Raw genomic sequence first — 21,598 nt, 5'->3', positions numbered from 1 at the left:
TAAAGACTTTCTATCGTCTTTAAACCCTTGTCCGGGCAGTCTTGTGTGGTGAATGCCCGTAACATGGACCACACAGTGAGTTCCAGAACACTCTGACTCAAAATGAAAAAGGAGGAGGAAGGAAAGGAAGGAAGGAAGGAAGCAAAGGAAGGAAGGAAGGAAGGAAGGAAGGAAGGAAGGAAGGAAGGAAAGAACCCAAGCCACACCACAGAAAAGGTTCTTGTCAACATATGAAGAGCTTTTAGACTCCAGGTGGCGAAGCACATACTGTGGGACCCTCACCCCTTATTCTCAAAGGGGCAAGAAGAAATTTCCTAGCAGAATGTTTTCCCAGGAAGATAGTGGCCTTCCCCTCTCCCACCCAGGAGATTCCGAGCACAAGGTCACTTAGCTCAGCCCAGCCAGCCACCTGGTACAGGCTGATAAAGATGGCCTAACTCAGGAACAGTGGCCTTGCTCTAGAAACAAGGAAAAAGCTGACTTAACAGAATGGGAGGGAGCAAAAGTCCTTGTACCCGTGCCAAAGCAGATTCAAAGATTCTCTTTGTAGCTATGCCTTTAAAAGCTTACCCCACAGAGGAGATACAACTCCTCTCTACCTTGTTGTAAGGGGGATGGAGATGAGTTCCAAACATGTTTGTATTATGCGGATTAAACCTTGCTTATTACAGTCTGGGCCTCTCTGGTGGTCTCTCTCTGGGGGTCGTAATCTGGGCACAACAATACCTACAATCCCAGAACCTGGGAGACCGTGGCAGAAGAATCACAAATTTGAAACCAGTCCTAGGGCTATGTTGAGAAATCGTGCTTACAAACTAATTAGTTAAGAACGTTAAAGTCTGGGCTTTTCTTGTGTGTGCTGTGTGTCCTGTCGTCGAGAAAGGGTGGACCACCGGCCTCCGGGAGCTCCCTCGTAAACCGCTTTGCAGCCCCTCCGGGTCACGGGTCACCTTTTGCTCGGTCCTTCACTTGCAACAGAAGAGGAAGTCTGCAGCCTGTCCTCCCACACACGGGGGGGGGGGGGATCCCTGGACAGCTCCGGGGTGGAGTCGGCTCGCGGTGGCCACGCCCCTGCGCGGCAGGGCGGAGCATGCAAATCTCTCGGCGACCACGCTTCTGTTGGGGGAGAAAGGCGAGGGTCTCTCAGCGTGCGAAGTTTCTCGTGAAACCTGAGGGCATAAGAAATTTGTGGCAGAGCCCGGTGTTGATGCCGGGAGAGGTGGAGGGCACAGAAGGGAGACAGAGCCCTGCTCGAAGGTCACCACGAGTTGAAGCGGGACAATGAGAGGACGGCATGATCCCCGGGGTGTAGGCTCAGTATCGCTTCTCGGCCTTTTGGCTAAGATCAAGTGTAGTATCTGTTCTTATCAGTTTAATATCTGATACGTCCTCTATCCGAGGACAATATATTAAATGGATTTTTGGAACTAGGAGTTGGAATAGGAGCTTGCTCCGTCCACTCCACGCATCGACCTGGTATTGCAGTACCTCCAGGAACGGTGCACCCCTCCGGGGATATTTGCTCTGGTTCTAAAGAAGGTCATTTGTTTGTCTCTCACGCGCTTCCTACTATTTTCTTTAGGTCGCTGTAGTTCGTTCTATCTCTTGTTCTCTAGAGGATCAGAGAACCGTTTACGCATTTATGAGTGGTGTTTTTGGGAGCTTTTGCTGTCGTCGGATTGGACTAACACGCCATGTTGGATTCAAATATTCCCCTTGCTTTTGCCTCCTCCCCACTGCCAGAATTAAAGTTGTACGTTACCGTGTTTGTCCTTTTTACTCACTCTTCTTTCCTCGGCCTATTGAGCTGTGGAAATATAGCAGTGGAATTAAGTGTATATTTATTTATTATTATTTTGTGTTTGCTTTTGGACACAGGGTTTCTCTGTGCACCCCCGACTGTCTTGGAACTCAGTTTGTACACCAGATCTGCATGCTTCTGCCTCCTGAGTGTTGGGACTAAAAGCATTTTAAATGTTTATCTTTGGACCGGTGGGGATGGTTAACACCTTTAATCGCAGCATTTGGGAGGCAGAGGCAGGATGATGTGAGTTAAAGGACAACCCGCACTAGAGAGAAAAAAGTTTTTTGCACACAGATAAGCACTGGTGAAGCCAGGAAAGTTAAAGTTTTCCTCTTCCATGAATTTAGTGTGCAACTGCTCTTCCTGGAATGCTAGGAATGATGTAGTTTTACAGCCTGGTGATACTTTGTTCTATGATGAGACAGGTTCTGCTATAACTCCCAGAACTTGTATTTTTACTAATCTAAGACCTTTCCCTAAATCTTGAGCACTGTTTTTTTAGACTATAAATCCCACACTTATTTTTAAATTATTATATTATTATTATTATTTTTGTTTTTTTCGAGACAGGGTTTCTCTGTGATTAAGAGTACTTACTACTCTTCCAGAAGACCCGAGTTCAAGTCCCAGCATGCACAGGACAGCTCACAAACACCTGTAATTCCAGTTCTGGAGGATCACTGCCTTTGACTTGAGGTCACCTGCAGTTTCTTCACACACATACAACTGAACAAACAAAAAACTGGGGCTGGAGAGATGGCTCAGCAGTTAAAAGCACTGGCTGTTCTTCCAGAGGTCCTGAGTTCAATTCCCACCAACCACATGATGGCTCACAGCCATCTGTAACGAGATCTGGTGCCCTCTTCTGGCCTGCAGGCATACGTGCAGGCAGAACACTATACATAATAAATAATCTTTAAAAACAAAAACTAAGCCGGGCGGTGGTGGCGCACGCCTTTAATCCCAGCACTTGGGAGGCAGAGGCAGGCGGATCTCTGTGAGTTCGAGACCAGCCTGGTCTACAAGCGCTAGTTCCGGGACAGGCTCCAAAACCACAGAGAAACCCTGTCTTGAAAAACCAAAAAAAAAAAAAAAAAAAAAAAAAAAAAAAAAAACAAAAAAAAAAAAAACAAACAAAACAAAAAACAAAAACTAAACTAACAGCAGTTGGACAGAGCAGTGCACATTTGTAATGCCAACACTTAGAAGGTACTATCAGGAGGATTAAGAGTTCAAGGTCAGCCTCTGCTATATCAAAAGTTGGAGGTGGACATAAGACCCTGTAGCAAAAAAAAAAAAAAAAAAAAAACCACACTGTTGTTTAAGTGGTTCTACACTGACATCACCGGAGATGTCCTGAGGGCCAACAGGCATTAACATAGGATGATGCGAGGTGGAGGGGACGTGGAGGAGGAGACAGATCAGTAGTAGGGTTTGGGAGAGGCAGTGCACACAAGGGAGGCAGGAGGGGGCCTGGGAGAGAGAGGACCAGGTAGGACAGTTTTGACAGTCACTCTGAGGATCTTTCCTCCCACATAACACTGACTTAGAGATCTGGAAACCATTTCCCTGAATTCCGGCGTCCAGACCGCTCTTCTGTTTATGATTCTTTCTGTTCCTTCAGGGGAGGGGCTGAAGATAAAAAGGGAAGTGAGAGAAGAAGGGCAAACGGAACTCGCTTCCTGCTGTGCCCTGTAAGGAAGAGAGGTGGAAGGGCCTTCTGCATCCTTCTCACCATTGTCCACAGAAATGTTGTTGCCACTTCGTTTTGAGGCAGGCTCTCACCCTGTAGCTCACGCTGGCCTAGACTTTGTAGCATTCTTGCCTTAGCTCCTCAGATTCTGGGATTATACACATGAACAGTCATGCCCCACCTTTTAGAGTCAGTTTATACAAAGATAAACACAATGTGATGGTAATGTCCTAGCTGGGGTTGATGGAACAAACTTGAAATTCAACTCCTTGAGAGGCTGAGGCGGCAGGAGGGTCTTAAGTTCAAGATCAGTCTGGTAAGTTAGTGAGAACTTATCTTAAACATTTTTTTTGGGGGGGGGGTTTTGAGACAGGGTTTCTCTGTGGTTTTGGAGCCTGTCCTGGAACTAGCTCTTGTAGACCAGGCTGGTCTCGAACTCACAGAGATCCGCCTGCCTCTGCCTCCCAAGTGCTGGGATTAAAGGCGTGCGCCACCACCGCCCAGCTTAAACTTTTTTAAAAATGGTAAACAAGCAAAAAAACAAGCTGGGTCAGGGGCTGGAGAGGGCTCAGAGATTAAGCGCACAGGTAGCTCTTCCAGAGGTCCTGCGTTCAATTCCCATCAACAACATGGAGGATTGCAACCATCTATAGTGGAATCTGGTTCCCTCTTCTGGTGTGCAGACATACATGCAGGCAGAACACTGTACCTAATAAATAAATCTTTTTTTATTTTTTTTATTTTTTTTATTTTTTTTGGTTTTTCGAGACAGGGTTTCTCTGTGGTTTTGGAGCCTGTCCTGGAACTAGCTCTTGTAGACCAGGCTGGTCTCGAACTCACAGAGATCCGCCTGCCTCTGCCTCCCAAGTGCTGGGATTAAAGGCGTGCGCCACCACCGCCCGGCTTCTTTTTTTATTTTTTAAACATTTATTTCTCTTTATTTTATGTGCACTGGCATCAGATCTCCTGGAACTGGAGTTACAGACAGGTGTGAGCTGCCATATGGGTGCTGGGAATTGAACCCGGGTCCTCTGGAAGAGCAGCCAATGCTCTCAACCACTGGGTCATCTCTCCAGCCCCATAAGAACAAAGGCAGGCAGATCTAGCAGGAGGCCAGCCTGGTCGATAGAACAAGTTCCAGGACAGCCAAGGCTACACAGAGAAAGCCGGTATCAAACACACCGAAATAAATAATAACGAAAATTTTCAAAAGGTAAAAAGAGGGGGTGCTGGAGAGATGGCTCAGCAGTTAAGAGCACTGACTGCTCTTCCGAAGGACCTGGGTTCAATTCCCAGCATCCACATGGCAGCTCACAATTGTCTGTAGTTTCAGTTCCAGGGGATTTGACACCTTCACATAGATGTACATGCAGACAGAACACCAATGTACGTAAAATAAAAATAAATAAATCATTTTTAAAAAGGTGAAAAGAGCCGGGCGGTGGTGGCGCACGCCTTTAATCCCAGCACTTGGGAGGCAGAGGCAAGCGGATCTCTGTGAGTTCGAGACCAGCCTGGTCTAAAGAGCTAGTTCCAGGACAGGCTCCAAAACCACAGAGAAACCCTGTCTCGAAAAACAAAAAAAAAAAAAAAAAAAAAAAAAAAAGGTGAAAAGAGGACTAGGGAAATAGATAAGTGGTAGCTCGAGTTTGAGTAGCACCAGCACCATGTTTTTTAGAAGTCAGTGACGCGTCTCGTTTTTGTCTATTCTATCCTATCGTTTTGAAGTAACCAGAGATGTAGATGACTCCCCTGGCTGCTGAGAGAAGGAGAAAGAGCCAGCCAGACAAAGCGACCCTCTTGTCCCACATCAAACTTGGAGCAGTTCTTCCAGCTTTTCATGGCTGAGCGCCCCCTTTGAGGGCAGGGCTTTCCAAGCGTACCAGCATCCTTTACAGTGCTGGGCTCCGAGACACCGAGTGACACAGCCAGGGTAAAGCTTGCATATCCCACTAAAACTCAAGCTGATCTCACGACTTAGAATGGACAGGCTATCCGAGATCCAGGGGCTGCTTCCCACCCCTAGCCCTCCACAGTGTGGCTCAGCTGGGTTCTGTGTTTTATGTTTGACTCAATGCAAACGATTCCTGGAAGAGCAGTGAGAGACGGGAGGTGGAAGAGTTCTAGAAAGGTAATTCCAAACAGCTCCTGAGGAGGGAAGGGCCAGCGGAGGGTCAGGAAGCCCCTTGGCAAGGGTTGGAGGGGGACACTGGAAAGCAAGCTGCATTGCCAGATTGTCTCCAGGGTTCACTGAAAGCCCGGACTGCGGAACTGCATCTTTTTCCTCCTCAGGACTCTGGAGGACTGACAGGTACTCCCCATGAGCCTTTTACCTCAACCTCCAACACTTCAGCGGGGCTGCCCAGTTGCCCTGGCAGTGACCACATTGTGAGGTGGTCCGGCTAACAGGCAGTGTGGCTGGGGTGGGAGGCAACAGAGTCGTCTGAGGGCAGTGGCATCCTCTGGGGCGGCTCTTCCTGCCCTCACACCCTGCCGAGCTTTTTCTACTATCATCACAGCATCATGGGTAGTGCCTACCACTGGGAGGCTCGGCGTCGGCAGATGGCTTTGGAACGGAGGAAGGCGCTGATAGCGCAACAGCAGCAAGAGCAGGTGCATGAGAGGGGCGCGGTCCATCAGGGTCCTCCACGGGGCACCAGTGAATGGGGAAGGATTACAGACTCCCTAGGAAGCGGACTGCGAGCTTGGGGATGCTGTTTGCTGGGGTAGGAGGCAAGCTATCTCATTTTCCTGTTGTAGGCTGGTGGAGGTGGGGATGAAGCCCAAAAGAGGTTATTGAAGAGATGAGGTCTCACTCGGTTGCCCGGGTTGACTATGAACTTCCGGGCTCAAAAGGTCCATCCACCTCAGCCTCCTAGTGGCTGGTTGAGAGTAGTGCGGGTCCATGGCCTGAAAGGCTGTGCTACTGAATCCTTGCAATGTGGTTAGTGAGAATGAGCTGCGGTTTATATGAGTTTAATTTGTGAATAAAAATCCAATTTACACGTTAGGAAACTTTTCTAAGCATCTTTGGCAGAACTTGTGTGAATCTTTTCCACTGTACATTTTTTTGTTTTATTTTTTGGTGGTGGTGGGGGCAGAGTCTCACTATGTAGCCCTGCGTACACCAGACCTAAGCTGATCATTACAATCTTCCTGCCTCCATCTCCCAAATTCTTGGGTTACAGGCATGTGACTGCATGTCTGGCAGACCAAATACTTGACTTTCTTATATGGATTTATTTATTTATTTTTATTTATTTATTTATTTATTTATTTTGAGTTTCACTGTGTAGCCCTAGTTGGCCTGGAGTGTACTATGTAAACCAGACTGGGCTTGAACTTATTGAGATCCATGCTTGAGTGCAGGGATTAAAGGTGTATCCCACCACACCTGGTTATACACACACACACACACACACACACATATATGTGCACTTTTTGCTTGCATGTATGTCATGTATGTCTATGTATCATGTGTGTAGCTGGTGCCACTGGAGGCCAGAAAAGGGTGTTGGATCCCAAAACTGGAGTTACAGATGGTTGTGAGCTGCTATGTGGTTGCTGGGAATTGAACCTGGATCCTATGGAAGGGCAACCAGTGCTCTTAACCACTGAGCCATCTCTTGATTCTCTCAGATTTACTTTATTTACGTGTGTGTGTGTGTGTGTGTGTATCTTCATGTTGTGTATTGGTGCTCTTAGGGTCCAAAAGGAGTCAAATCCCTTGAATTAGTTATAGGTGGTTTTGAACGGCCCAATGTGAGTGCTGGAAACTTTTTTTTTTTTTTTTCCAAGACAGGGTTTCTCTGTGGCTTTGGAGCCTGTCCTGGAACTAGCTCTTGTAGACCAGGCTGGTCTCAAACTCACAGAGATCCGCCTGCCTCTGCCTCCCAAGTGCTGGGATTAAAGGCGTGCACCACCACCGCCCGGCGGGAGTGCTGGAAACTTAATGTGGGTGCTTTGGGAGGACTGCGAATACTCTTCAGTGCTGAGCCAGCTCTAGGCCCTGAGTGCAAATGCTTTTGTTTTCGTTTTTCCGAGACAGGGTTTTTCTCCGGGAACTTTCTCTGTAGACCAGGCTGCCCTCAAACTCAGAGATTCACCTGACTCTGCCTCCTGAGTGCTGAGATTAAAGGCGTGCACCACCACTGCCTGATGCTCAAATGCTTTTAATAAAATTTAGTGTCCATGTGGCTGGAGAGATGACTCTGTGGTTAAGAGTGCCTAAGAGTGCTCTTCCGGAAGATCCAAGTTCCTTTTCCTGCAGCGTCCTTGTAGGGGCAGCTCACAGCTGCCTGCACATCGAGCTCCACGCAGCTGCACTCACTTACACGTACCCTCCCCTCACATATACACAATTGAAAGCAATAACGTCAGGGCTGGAGAGATGGTGGCGCAGGGGATAAGAACACTGGCTGCTCTTTCAGAGGTTTGGTTCTCAGCAACCACAGGGTGGCTCAAAATCACAAGAAACCCCGGTTCCAGGAGATTTGATACCCTCTTCTGGGCTCACGTGCATACATGCAAATACAGGAATACTTCCTTGCAAATGCTTTGAAACTGTACGATCCATTAAAAACTTTGTGTGCCACTTGGGAGGCAGAGGCAGGAGGATCTCTGTGAGTTCGAGACCAGCCTGGTCTACAAGAGCTAGTTCCAGGACAGGCTCCAAAACCACAGAGAAACCCTGTCTCGAAAAAACCAAAAAAAAAAAAACAAAAAACAAAAAAACAAAACTTTGTGTGCCACGTGAGTAAGATTTGTCTGGTGAGGAAAGGTGCTGGGGCGGAACCCAGGGTTTTGCACACACTGGGGAAGTGTGCTGCACTACTGAGCTGCAACTCCAGGCCTGACTTTCTATTTTCTGGTAACCACACACGAAATCAGAGAACACAGGTGAAACCATAAATTTTTTCCCTGGTGCTGGAGTTACAGGTAGCTGTGAACTACTGGTGTGGGTGGTGGGGACTCTGGAAGGGAAATATATGCACTCTTAAGGATGGAGCCATCTCTCCAGCCCTGGGAATTAGCACAGTGACTCCAGAACCTGAGGCCTGAGGGAGACAGCCTAGGCTAGCTTCAACCTCTAACTCCAGGGGTTAGAGATACTTTGGGCAGTCTGCATTTCCCCTTGGTCTTGCATGCTCCACTGTGAGATAAGTGATTGGGTGAGGACAGAGGATGTCACTTGCTGGGACTTTCTTGCTAGGAAGTAAAAAAACAGGAAGAGAAGAAACAGCATTCCGAGAAAACATCTCAGCCACATCAGGATTCAAAAGGGCCTCTTCCGCCACCAGCAAAGCCACAGCCACCGCCACCGCCTGCACAGCCACAGGAGCAGGCACACCCCCAGCCACCACCTGGACCAAAGCCACCAAAGGAGCCTGACCCTCCCACACAGAGCATTGGCAAGGACAATCTCCAGAAGGACACCCAAAGGCAAGACCCCCAGCCTGGACCAGCGGGGGCCCAACAAGATGGGCAGCAAGTCTGTAGACCGCGTGGACCCCCAATCCTTCCAGGTCGTGGTGAGTGTGTTACCCGGGAGGAGAGCTGGTGAGTAGAGCCAGCGTTTTGCATCCCATCCCAGACCCCTTCCCCCTCCCATCCCCCCCCCCCCGGGGTAGTTCCGAAGTTCTATTGGCCCCTGTCCTGTCTGACCCTTCCTGGCACCCATAACCTTTTACAGCCCGAGTGGCCTCCTCCTCCTGGATAGTTTGAACCAAGCCAGGGCAGCAAAGAGGCTTCTGGATAGTGACTGGGAAGGCGCTGGTCTGTTTTGTAGGGTGTGACAGAGAAGGTGGTCATGGTTGAAGGGTAGGGTGTGAATTGTAGGGTATTAGTAGAGCAAACTGAGCTCTGTAAGGTGTGGAACAGGGGATCACAGAATGAGGGGATTCTTCCCGGTAGGTTCAGTCTGTGCCTTGCCCCCAAGAAAAGCCTGCTCCCACCCTCAGCCCCCTTCACAACTGCCAGGTGAGTGACTTGTGCTTTGTCTTATCAGGTCTCCCGAATGCATGCCAGTCTAGCTCTCCTAAATATTCCCGACTCACGGTGAGAGGCAAAGGGGCTCTGACTGCGTGACTGACTGTGGGCACGTCCTTGTGTGCCTGTGGAGGTCAAGGAGAATTTCCTAGCAGGGGTTCAGGGAGAGAACTGGAATCATTTCAAAGTTATTTCTGGGTTTTGCTTTGAAATTCTTTTTGTGGTACTGGGGATTGAACCCTCAGGGCCTTGTGCATGCTAGTCTCTGCCCTGTCTGTTCTTACTCCTGTCTACTCTACTCCACCTTCCTTTAAAAATCTTTTTACCCTTTAATCCCAGCACTCGGGAGGCAGAGGCAGGCGGATCTCTGTGAGTTCGAGGCCAGCCTGGTCTAAAAGAGCTAGTTCCAGGACAGAAACCAAAAAGCTACGGAGAAACCCTGTCTCGAAAAATCAAAAAAAAAAAAAAAAATCTTTTTACTTAGCCAGGCGGTAGTGGCACATGCCTTTAATTCCAGCACTCGGGAGGTAGAGGCAGGTGGATCTCTGTGAGTTTGAGGCCAGTCTGGTCTACAGCCTGAGTTCCAGGACAGGCTCCAAAGCTACAGAGAAACCCTGTCTCAAAAGAACAAAGCAAAACAAAACAGAAACAAGGAGTACTTGTGTATATTGCACATGTGTGAGTGTCTGAGGAGGTCAGAAGAGGGAATGGATGCCCTGGAGCTGGAAGTACAGGTGGGTGTGAGCTGCTGCAGGGGTTGCTGGGAACGGAGCTTTAGTCCTTTGCAAGACCAGCAAAGGACTCATATTTTCTTTCTTTTTTTTTTTTTTTTTTTTTTTTTTTGGTTTTTCGAGACAAGGTTTCTCTGTGGGTTTTGGAGCCTGTCCTGAAACTAGCTCTTGTAGACCAGGCTGGTCTCGAACTCACAGAGATCTGCCTGCCTCTGCCTCCCGAGTGCTGGGACTAAAGGCGTGCGCCACCACCACCCGGCAGGACTCTTATTTTCTTTCTTTTTTTTTTTTAAAGATTTATTTATTTATTATGTATACAACATTCTGCCTCAATGTATGCCCGCACGCCAGAGGAGGGCACCAGATCACAATACAGATGGTTGTGAGCCACCATGTGGTTGCTGGGAATTGAACTCTGGACCTCTGGAAGAGCAGCCAGTGCTCTTAACCTCTGAGCCATCTCTCCAGCCCAGGACTCTTATTTTCAAGACAAGATTTCTCTGTGTAATCCTCCCAGGCTGTCCTGGAACACCCTCTACGGAGGAGGGCATTCTGGAACTCAGAGATCCACCCACCTCCGCCTCTAGAGAGCTAAAGGCCTGCACCCCCCCCCCCCCAGCCTCAGCAAGCGCTCTCACTGCTAGCTCTCTCTCCAGCCTCGAACTTTTATTTTGAGACAGGATCTTGTTAGGTTTCCCAGGCTCACCCTGAACTCCCTCTCTACCTTAGGCAAGCCTTGAACTTGTGATCTTTCCACTTCAGCTTCCCAACTAGCTAAGATTACAAGCTCGAGCCACCAGGCCAGGATGCCAACTAGTAACTCCGAGTTAGAGTGTAAAATGGCGGGAGTGGGATACAGGCACCGAGGGTGATGCCTGCGCAGGTCCTCGGCAGCTTTAGGCAGTGGAGCGGCTGCTCCGTTTTATCTCACTTTGCGTCCGGTGGCCTCAGAGGCCTAATGCGATCTTCTGAAAGCAGCATACCCAGAAAAGAATTAACTTGTTTTGCTTCCTGTCTCCCCCTCTTTCTTAGTCGATTAATTACATCCAGCAATGGTGATCCAGGGACTCCAGGACCTGACGGTACCGCAGAGCAAAAACAAAAGCAACCAAAAATAATCCAGAAAAAAACAAACAACAACAACAACAAAAAACCCAAACGACAACAAAAACCAGACAGCAACCACACTTTCTTTCCACCCCGCAACCTTCCTACTCCAAAAAGCCAGCCACACTTGAGGAGGCTCGCTGGGGATTAAAACGTGATTCCTGGAAAGAACCAAGGCTGGTCGGCGTAATGAGCACGGGATGGAGGGAGGAGAGGAGGAGGACCCGTACTTGGGGGTAGAGGAGAGTAGAAGGCGAGCCCACGCTGCCTGAGGCCAAGTCAAGGGAAAAAACGGTCTTGAGCCGCACCCTCTGGTTATTACCCGGGTTCCTTATCCAGTGATGACAGATGTCTCGGCTTATTAATGCCCATCTCTCAAACCAAGCCCAGAGTGGGAAGTCGGCCTGTATATGTGTTGCTTTTATTGGCTAATGAATAAAGAAGCTGCTTTGGCCTATAGCAGGGCAGAACATAGTCAGGCTGGAAGAGCTAGAGGGAAAGAGTAGGCGGAGTCAGTGAGAAGCCATGTAGCCACTGGACAGAAAGACGCCAGACAGAACCTTACCAACGTTACCGGTAGGCCACAATCACTTGGTGATACACAGATGAATAGAAATGGGTTAATTTAAGGTATAAGAGCCAGCAAGAAGCATGAGCTAATAGGCCACGCAGTGTTGTCATGACAATTTTCCTTTTCTTTCTTTCTTTTTTTTTTTTTTTTTTGGTTTTTCGAGACAGGGTTTCTCTGTGGTTTTGGAGCCTGTCCTGGAACTAGCTCTTGTAGACCAGGCTGGTCTCGAACTCACAGAGATCCACCTGCCTCTGCCTCCCAAGTGCTGGGATTAAAGGCGTGCACCACCACCGCCCGGCTTTCTCTGTGACTTTGGAGCCTGTCCTGGAACTAGATCTGTAGACCAGGCTGGTCTCGAACTCACAGAGATCCGCCTGCCTCTGCCTCCCAAGTGCTGGGATTAAAGGCGTGCGCCACCATCGCCCGGCAATGACACAGTTTCTGTATGATTATTTGGGGTCTGGGCAGCCAGGAAATGAACAAGCAGCTTCCGCCAACACAAGCCCGTGCTTACTGTGATCCAGCCAGAGAAGGGAGGGGCTGCGATGCACTAGAGCAGCAGTGGAGAGGGCAGAGAGGGATGCTCAAGCTGTATACAGTTTTCGGGCCATCCTAGGTATCAAGTTTTAGATGGGCGATACAGAGGGGTTGGGAGAATTCACAAGACAAGGGCACTGCAGCACTGGGCTCAGGACACGTGACCTTGGAAGGGCAAGGCACTTGCCTGCTAAAGTCTGGCCTCCATCTTCCTGGGTGTCATGTCATACTTTCCACTTAGTAGAGGACCAGTTCCAGGTCTCTCTTCTTTACCAGCTCAAGCCAGAAGAGGAGGCAGGACTGGGGGCCTTAATATCAGTCTCCAGGAAGACACACAAGTCCCATGAAATCCTTTCTGCTCCAGGTCTGAGAAAGCCTCCCTCAGTCACCTCAGTCACAACTGGGGACTAATTAGTCATTTCACATTAGTCGATGGGGCATCATCACCTTTGGGTCAGGAGGCCTGACACACTGTAGTCTAGAGATGATCCCCGAGTACGGGGACTGGCTTTGAGCAGAAACATTGAAGTTCAAATGTTTAGGAATACATATGGAAGGAAAGAGCAAGCTTCTGGGGATGACTCTCAGGGGCCAGAGGAGCAGAACACAAAGGTCTTGGAAGCCTACGTGACTATTAGAACACAAAAGTTTGAAGGCTGTTTGTAAAATTCTCTCAACTTGCAAGTACAAAGGCCTGAGTTTCATCCTCAGAACCCATGGAAGAAAAGCTGGGCATGCTGGCATATGCTTGTAATCCCAGCGCTAGGAGACAGAGACAGGTAGAACCCTGGAATTTTTTTTTTTTCCTTTTAAAGGACAGTGATTGGCAGCTGGGTGGTGGTGGTGCACACCTTTAATTCCAGCACTTGGGAGGCAGAGGCAGGCAGATCTCTGTAAGTTCAAGGCCAGCCTGGTCTAAGGAGTGAGTTCTAGGACAGTCAGGGCTACACAGAGAAACCCTGTCTCGAAAAACAAAACAACAAAATGCCTGGCACAGTGGCACACACCTTTGATTCTTTAATTTCAGCCCTGGAGAGGTAGAGGTAGGCAGATCTCTGAGTTTGAGGCCATCCTTATCTACATAGTGGGTTCCAGGACCTTCAGGGCTCCACAGTGGGACCCTGTCTCAAAATAAAACACATTAAAAAAAGTATCTAAGGAAGGACACCCAAGGCTGTGCTCTGACCTCCACATGCATGCGCGCACACAATCAAATGGTCTGTGAGATGTGGGGTGTTCTGTCTTTGCTCAACACTACTACACAGAGTTTATTGAGAGAAACTTTTACATTTGGTGGTCGCCCCGGCTCTCTGTGTTTTGTTGGTATATCTTAACCCTGACTACCCAGGAGGGAAGGCTTGGCGACGATAGACTTCCTCTCCCTCCTGGTAGCCCAGGCTAGTCACATAGTTCCTTTAACAGTATCTCAGCTCTCCCACCACACCAGCTGTCTGAAGGGCAAAGGCTAGCTCGCTTTAGCAGACAAACATCCCTGCTCTCTTGCAATACAGACATCACCTCTACTTGGAGTCCAGTGGGAAACCTGGGGCTTGGCTCTAGTGCAGAGACAGGCAAGGCAAGATCTAGTTCAGTTCTGGTGAATCTCACTCTTCACAGTCAAAGCCCAGAGGACAGCAGAGGTCTTGGGAACAGAGGGTGGGCCTGCTGCAGAGCAGAGAAGCCACGGGATACCCATGGGAGCCCCACAGCTTTGCCCTGACATAACAGCTTCATATCCTTCAGGCTTTCTGTGACTCTGCCTTTGGTCTAGGGTAGACCAGATGGCTTCCCCTCAGCTACTTAGCTTCTGCTGTGAAGATAATATTAGAGCTGTTCTAGAGAGAAGACGTTAAGACGGTGTGGTCTGCAGGCCGAGAGAGGCAGGCCATCAACATCACCAAAGCAGACAGCACAAGAGAACATTTATAGTCACCTATAAAGACCTTGGGGACAGCACCGAATGTCCTGAAAGTCACTTGTTACTGGGAAGAAAACATGAAACGATCCATTCGTGCTGATAAAAATCCAGATAAAACTACAGATTTCTCAGTTCCAACCGAAGACCCACCCTGGTAGAGCTGGGCAACCATGATGTTCAGCCGCAAGACAATGCCAGGTCAGACGTTTCTTAATACAGACCCTGGGGAAGGTCTATCAGAAGTCACTCCTGGACCCCTGAGGAGCCAGTACCTAGGGCGTTGATAAAGAGCTCCTTGTGCTGCGGGTGTCAGGGGAAGGCACAATAAAGCCGGACATTTCCGTTCCTTCAGCAAAGCCACTTGTCCTTCCATGAGCTCTATGGAGTTGAGGTGCAGACCAGGCCGCAGGTGCCTGCGCTACAGGGCCAGCGGAGAGGTCAAGCTGGGTGCGGGATCTCCAGGAGGGGCATTGACGTGTTCTCCTGGCAGTCCACGTATTCATAGCTCTGGAAGGGGAGCTGCTGCTGATGGCTCAGGTAGGAGCAGCTCAGAGTACCCCTAGAGAGGAAGCAGGCCTTGTCACAAAGTCTGGGAGGGAAGGGACGGCTTTGGCCTGGCTCTGTGGTGTGTGTGAGGCTGCCTCCCGAGGTCCTCCCTCCCACTTTCTTCTGCTCCCTGCTCTGCCAGGACGTTGGACAGCTGCCACACCTGCGTTCTGGAAGCTCCAGACAGCTCTCATAAGAAAGGTCATGTGTGGAACAGGCCCTAGACTTACTAGTCTCTGGGCCTAATGACGTGTGAGCTACCGTGACTCATGAAATGCAACTGAGGTGTGACTGAAGGGGGCGTGGGGACACGGGGGTTCGTGCCATACTTACTGGATATGCAAAAGAATGTGATGGACCTTGACTTTCAGTCGTGCACAGATTTTGCTGAGAGAAAGAGAGAACAATGAGCCTTGTTTTACAAATGGTCAGGAAACCCAAAGAGGAGGCTTACAAGTCACAACGCATACAGTTGGCTTGCTTACCATCAGGGGCCTCCAAGATGCCTCTCTCGAGATGCCTTATCCTATAAGATGTGCCTGACCGCCTGGCCAACCACGTTCTTGGTCCAGGCACATGCTGGCCTCTCCCTCAGCAGAAAACTAGATACCGTTTTTCCACAGAGATTCACAGAGTCCAACTCACATAAAGATTAACAAAATTCTACCTGATGCTCTAATCTAGGTTCAACAGGAAGAGGCTTTGGACTTTTCCCCTAGCATACTGCAGTCCGAGCCTCAGGAGGACAGGCCAAATGCAGGCTCCTGAGTCTGAAGCAATTAGGAAACCAGGTGGATTTGTTGTTGTTGTTGTTTTGTTTGTTTGTTTTTCAAGACAGGGTTTCTCTGTGTAGTCTTGGCCAACCTGAAACTCGCTCCGCTCCGAGGACCAGGCAGGCCTTGAACTCACCTGCCTCTGTCTCCTGAGTGCCGGCATTAAAGGTATGTGGCACAATCACATGGTTCCAAATATATATATATATTGGCTTATTTATTTATTTATTTATTTAATGTACACTGGTGTTTTGCCTATCTATAGTCTGTGTGAGGTGTCGGATCCCCTAAAACTGGAATTACAGACAGTTGTGAGCTGCCATATGGGTCTGGGAATTGAACACAGGTCCTCTGGAAGAGCAGCCAGTGCTCTTAACTGCTGAGCCATCTCTCCAGCCCCCTGCCAAGTAGATATTTTTAAAATATGGGTGTGGTTGGCACAAACCTTTAGTCCCAGCACTCAAGAGGCAGAGGCAGGCAAATCTTGAGTTTGAGGCCAACCTGTGTCTACAGAGTGAGTACCAGGACAAGCCAGAGCTACACTGAGAAACCTTGTCTTGATAAACAAAAACAAATAATAAAAAAAAAACATTTAGTGTGCGCATTTGTGTGTGTGTATTCAGGCACACTCAACTGTGGCATATGTGCGGATGTCAAATTTGTGGGAGTGGGCTCTCTTTCTACCATGTAAGATGGGAAGATCAAACTCAGGCCATGGTGGCAAATGTCTTTACCTCACCAGCCCCTCAGTGAATAGTAACTGGATTGTAAGTCAAGGAAGAAGGTAGGAGAGAAGAGAGCGAAGAGTACTTACTACGTGTTTGCATCCGAAATTCTGTTGGCAACTTCGTAATGCATCTGCCAACCAAAGGGGCATGAGATTAGGCACATCCAGGCTGCCCCCTTTCCACTAGCACATACATCCACACCGTGGGCAGCGCTGGTCGGGAAGAGGGACCTTACCTGTCCGGTGGCCAAAGGACTGATGTGCAGGTGGAGGCTGCTGGTCACCTGGCCCACCACAAAGGTCTGGTGGAGAACCTCTGCTGTCAGCTGTGACACAGTGATGGGGTAGAAGTTGCTGTTGGAGATGTTCAGGATGTTCTAGAGGGGACGGCAGGGAAAAGGAATGGTGAGCATGGCTCCCCTTCCAGAGACCATGCACAGCTGCAGAAGCCTGGCTCTGTGGCCTCAGACCCATCCTACCCTGTCGGGCCTCGGCACACAGAGGACTAGTATTAAATGTGACTCAGAAGGCTCTTTTTTTTTTTTCTTTTTTTTCTTCTTTTTTTTTCTTTTATTTTTTTTATTTTTATTTTTATTTTTTTACTTTTTCTTACTTTCTTTCTCAGAAGGCTCTTGATGGCAAAGGTCACCCTTAAGGAGGAACACTGAGCCGGGTCCCATGGTGCACCCCTGTTGTTTTTACTCTTCGGCTCTTTTGGGGGGTCCAACCACCCAGCTCCCAAATAAATCACATGGAGTCTTATTCTTTCTGAGGAATGCCTGAACTTAGCTTGGCTTATTTCTAGCCAGCTTTTCTTAACTTAAATTTTCCTATCTACTCTGGGCTTGTATCTTTTTTCTTTACTTCTTACTCCGTCGCTTGCTGTGTTGCTGAGTGACTGACCCCCCCAATGACTTCCTCCTTTTCCTCTTTCTTCCTCCTCAATCTTTCCTTCCCAGATTTCTCCTCCTTTTTATTCTCTCTGCCTGCCAGCCCTGCCTATGCCGTCTCCTGCCTGGCTGTTGGCCATTTGGTTCTTTATTAGACCAATCAAGTGTTTTAGACAGGCAAAGCTTCACAGAGTTAAAACAAATGCAACATAAAAAGAATGTAACACGTCTTTGCATCATTAAAACAAGTGTTCCACAGCATAAACAAATGGAATACATCTTAAAATCCATATTCCAGCTGGGCGGTGGTGGCGCACACCTTTAATCCCAGCACTCGGGAGGCAGAGGCAGGCGGATCTCTGTGAGTTCGAGACCAGCCTGGTCTACAAGAGCTAGTTCCAGGACAGGCTCCAAAACCGCAGAGAAACCCTGTCTCGAAAAACAAAAAACAACAACAACAACAACAACAAAAATCCATATTCCATAACACAAATCCATGGTCCCAGTTACTCTGGGAGGCACAGAGGATTACTTAAACCCAGGAATTCAAGACCAACTTGGGCAACACAGTAAACAGCCATCAATCAAAGTCTGTTAGCTGAGGATCCAGTTTTGTCCTGCTCGGTTTCTCTTCATTCTGTCCTGACATCCCTATTCCAACCAATGATCGATGTGGTCTAGATTCTAACCCTTCACTATGCAGAGTCGCAGTCCATACAATCTACTATGGCGTTCATGTTGCCTCTCAGCAGTCTTCTGCATACCCCAAGATCCTTGGTACCTACACCTGAGGCTACAAGGAAGATAGGGGTGTTTTGGAGACGTTAGGGGTGAAATCAATAGTGCCTACCACCTACCGTCATGTTGAGTTGTATATGACTGTCATCAAAGGCCACCATGGAGGAGTTGAGGCCTACAGGGTACACGATAATGGGCCGTGGATACAGGAAAAAGATGGTGACGGAGAATGTCAGCAGACAGATGATCACTGCCAGGAACACGGAGAGCTTCCTGTGTGAGAGCAGGCCCCGGGATGGAGAACTCTGAGAACACCAAGGAAATCTGAGAGGGGATTTAGACCCCTCTCTCCAGACAGGTGGCTTCTTCTTGCACACAGTCTGACAACTGCACACTTAGCTCTCTAGCTGTGGTTCAGCACAGGATTGGAAGGCAGTCAAAGGGCTTCCATTCCCAGATCTCTGTCCTCATTGACCCAATAATGCTGAGTGGTACTACTTAACCTTTTCAAAAGCCCAGTATGTCTGTACAGTGAAGCTAATTAGATCTGTTTCATAGAATTTCCTGTGAGTCAGCAGAGGAAAAGAACTAATCACGGTTCCTGGCAGACAGCAAGACCTCAATGAATGCTACTATCACCACTAAAAACCAGTCTACGTGGCTCTGAGAGCTCTGAATTTTAATATTTAATTCAATTCAGTACTTAGAACAGGATACTATCTACCCATACAATTCAATCTGAGATATGAATTAAAAGGAAAGAACCTAGTATTTAATGAGGGACATTGCTTGTTTCTACTTTTATTACATTTATTCATTTTTTTTTTTAAGTGTTCTGTCTGCATGTGTCTCTCCAGGCCGGAAGAGGGCACCAGATCTCATTACAGATGGTTGTGAGCCACTGTGTGGTTGCTGGGGATTAAACTCAGGACCTCTGGAAGAGCAGCCAGTGCTCTTAACCTCTGAGTCATCTCTCCAGCCCTCCAGCCCCACATTTATTTATTTATTTTGTATATGTGTGGAGGCCAGAGGGCAGCCTTTGGGAGTTACCTTGTCCCTACCATATGATCATGGAGTTTGAACTCAGGTCATCAGGCTGGGCGGCAAGCACCTCTACCTGCTAAGCCATCTCCTGGGATGGTTTCTGCTTTTACTCCAGTGGCTGGGGAGGCTGGGCAACAGTTCGCAGGCAGAAGCTGAGGGTCTTTGGAGCAGGTTGCAGGAACCCATGTCAAATGGACACGGATCACATACAGGGTCAGGGGCACTGCACTGAAACCCAGGGCTGCTTCTGAGGTTCTGAACTGTCCCAGAATGAGATCTGAGCAGCTGGTTTTCTACCTCTGCTGGGACGAATACAAGATCTAAACTGCTATAGGAAAGGTGGCTGCACCCAGGGCAACTTGCTCCCTCCTGGAAAGACTTACACAGCCATGAAATGGCTGGCCTCAGCTGCTATCTGCTGTGATCTATGTGGTCTTTTTTGTTGTTAAGTTAATATTTCGACTGACATATAAGTGTACATATTTATGGGGTATGATATGCCAATATATGTTGTCTACATTGTGAATCAAGGGTAATTAGCAAAACTGACATTTATCTTTCCCCCCCATCTTTTTCTGCTAGAGCTCAAACCCAGTGCCTCATGCATGCTAGCTAAACAAACACACTATCAGTGAGTTACAATCCCGGCTGCTGACACTAGCATTCATAAACAAGGACAATCCTTGGGAACTTGAAGGTAGTATAAGTTTAATCACAGTGAGACGTGGGACTTTCTGGATGAAAGCCAATCGGGGAGCTGGGTGAGGCCGCCTAGGGCTGCAGGATACTCACGTGTGTCTGGGCTTCAGCCTTTGGTCTCCGTAAGGGATGAGAGCTACCAGCTGCTTCTCTAGTTCTGCAGAGGGAAAGAGGGTGGGAGAGAACGCTAAGAAGTGTCCCTGGCGAGTATTTCTCGTGCTAGCCTCCCCCAGGTATTCCTTCGCTCCATCTAGCAGGGCTAGAAGCATGCTGCCTCTATCCCACAGCAGGACTGGGAACACAGGGGTGAAGTTGGCAGCTCAGCGTTCAACTAGAAAAGGAATGTGATTTCCATGACCAGGTGTGAAGAAACAGAGTCATTAGCTAGGCGCCCTACTCGTTTGGAGAGGTCATTTTTTAACTTCCCGAATCCTAATACACAGTCTTGTTTGAGGAGCAGAGGGATAAGTAACTTTCCTCTGGGTCTGGGGAACTGAACTATGTGGCAGGATCTGGAGATTTCTCCTCGGCCAGTCTGAGACTGAGAGCATGAACTGGGCTGGATTCCCGGAGAATCCACAGGGGCAGGGCTGGATCTCCCCCCCCCCCCCCCCCCCCGTTTTTTAGGGTATTATTTCCAGAGCCTCGGGCTACTCACCGTGGGAGATCTCCCCATGGCCATGGCAGGTAGGACAAGTCACAAAGCTGGTACCAGCAGTCCTGGCGTAAAGCACACCGCAGCCCGGTGGTTTGTTGCTACCCGTGCTGAAGTAGTTGGCAGTCTTGTTGGCAATGGCTGAGTTATCAGGTAGGATCGACTTGTTCTCATCCTGCTGAGAGGTGAGCTGGGAGAATGTCTTACCCATAGCTCAGTAGGGCTTTTCACTAATGAGAAATAAAACAAGATGCAGTGCTATTAGCCTGTTTATGTTTTTCAAGACTGGCAAGAAGCCCTACCATTATCTAAGCAAGCTTTAGCTTAGGGAAGAGAGGTTTGGGCGGTGCCTTGGGGCTTTTTTAAAACTAAGAGTTCAAATCAGAGAAAACCAAAGAAAAGCAGAAGTTATTTCACTTTAAGGGTCTTCCATGAGTGAATGTAGATTATCTTTCCAGGAAGAACTGAACTATCATTTATTTCAAAGAAAGGGAAGCTGGGTAGCTGGGAGTGGGGAGCACAGCAGTCACAGGGTCCCTCTGTCCTTCCTAATCAGTGATTACTCTGCAGGAATCCAAGAGCACCGGGCAGAAATGCCTGAAGTCAGCTTGTGAGTACAGAAAAGAGGCTTTCATTCTGGAATCTTCTCAAATAAGTGATCAGACCTGTGGCTAAGAAGCCGTTTGGAACGGGACTGGGAGGGAGCCTAAATCTGTTCTTTTACTGATTTCTGAGGAACACAGTCACATTTGAGTCTGTTCTTCGTCAGGAATGGTCGAGGCTAAATCTGTACTTTCCCCCAAAGCCCTGAGTAGTGGCTGGAATGAAGCAGCTCATTAGGACACCCTTAGATCTTCCTGGGCTAAAATGAAGACACCGTACTCACCTGGTTTAGGTCTGAAATTTCAGGCTCTTCTCAGCTGCAAGATTGGGTTTTCTGAAATGCTCCTTTGGGGAGAGGGGCTTCTAGGGTGGAGTGGCCCCCCCGGGCGGGGGCGATCAGCTCCTTTCACCGGAGACCTGGGAGAATGAGCGGCAAAGGGGGGAGCAGGGATCATTAGCTTCCAGGAGCCAAGCTTTCCTTTCTACTAGGGGACTCTGCCAAGGGCCATCATCATGTGGGCAAGGAAGGAAACGGTAGGACTTATTGGAAAAGGATTTTAAATCACACCACACT

General features: G+C 48.6%; 2 protein-coding genes and 1 non-coding gene across 3 annotated transcripts; 2 read left to right on the top strand and 1 right to left on the bottom strand.

Annotated features, from left to right (window-relative positions):
* The first annotated feature begins 1,319 nt into the window (after positions 1 to 1,319).
* Positions 1,320 to 1,510, top strand: LOC130878911 (U2 spliceosomal RNA). The gene has a single exon (XR_009057523.1). It is a non-coding gene; the product is annotated as a U2 spliceosomal RNA (small nuclear RNA).
* A 4,510-nt stretch (positions 1,511 to 6,020) lies between these two features.
* On the top strand, positions 6,021 to 11,343 carry Ccdc200 (coiled-coil domain containing 200). Its single transcript, XM_057776681.1, has 4 exons — positions 6,021 to 6,110; positions 8,710 to 9,028; positions 9,505 to 9,554; positions 11,249 to 11,343. Exons 1-4 carry the CDS (start codon positions 6,021 to 6,023, stop codon positions 11,273 to 11,275), a joined length of 486 nt encoding a protein of 161 aa, XP_057632664.1. The 3' UTR covers positions 11,276 to 11,343.
* Positions 11,344 to 13,666: 2,323 nt separating this feature from the next.
* Positions 13,667 to 21,509, bottom strand: Tmem106a (transmembrane protein 106A). Its single transcript, XM_057775854.1, has 8 exons — positions 21,308 to 21,509; positions 20,425 to 20,651; positions 19,860 to 19,923; positions 18,143 to 18,296; positions 16,632 to 16,772; positions 16,483 to 16,526; positions 15,229 to 15,282; positions 13,667 to 14,908 (listed from the first exon to the last, which is right to left on the bottom strand). The coding sequence occupies exons 2-8, from the start codon at positions 20,630 to 20,632 to the stop codon at positions 14,788 to 14,790; spliced, it is 786 nt and encodes a 261-aa protein (XP_057631837.1). The 5' UTR covers positions 20,633 to 20,651; positions 21,308 to 21,509; the 3' UTR covers positions 13,667 to 14,787.
* Between the last annotated feature and the right edge of the window lie 89 nt (positions 21,510 to 21,598).

The sequence above is a fragment of the Chionomys nivalis genome, chromosome 7 (genome assembly GCF_950005125.1).
Source record: "Chionomys nivalis chromosome 7, mChiNiv1.1, whole genome shotgun sequence".
In the NCBI taxonomy this organism is placed as follows: Eukaryota; Metazoa; Chordata; class Mammalia; order Rodentia; family Cricetidae; genus Chionomys; species Chionomys nivalis.
Note: the sequence above shows the minus strand (reverse complement) of the source record. Positions and strands in the feature narration are given on the sequence as shown.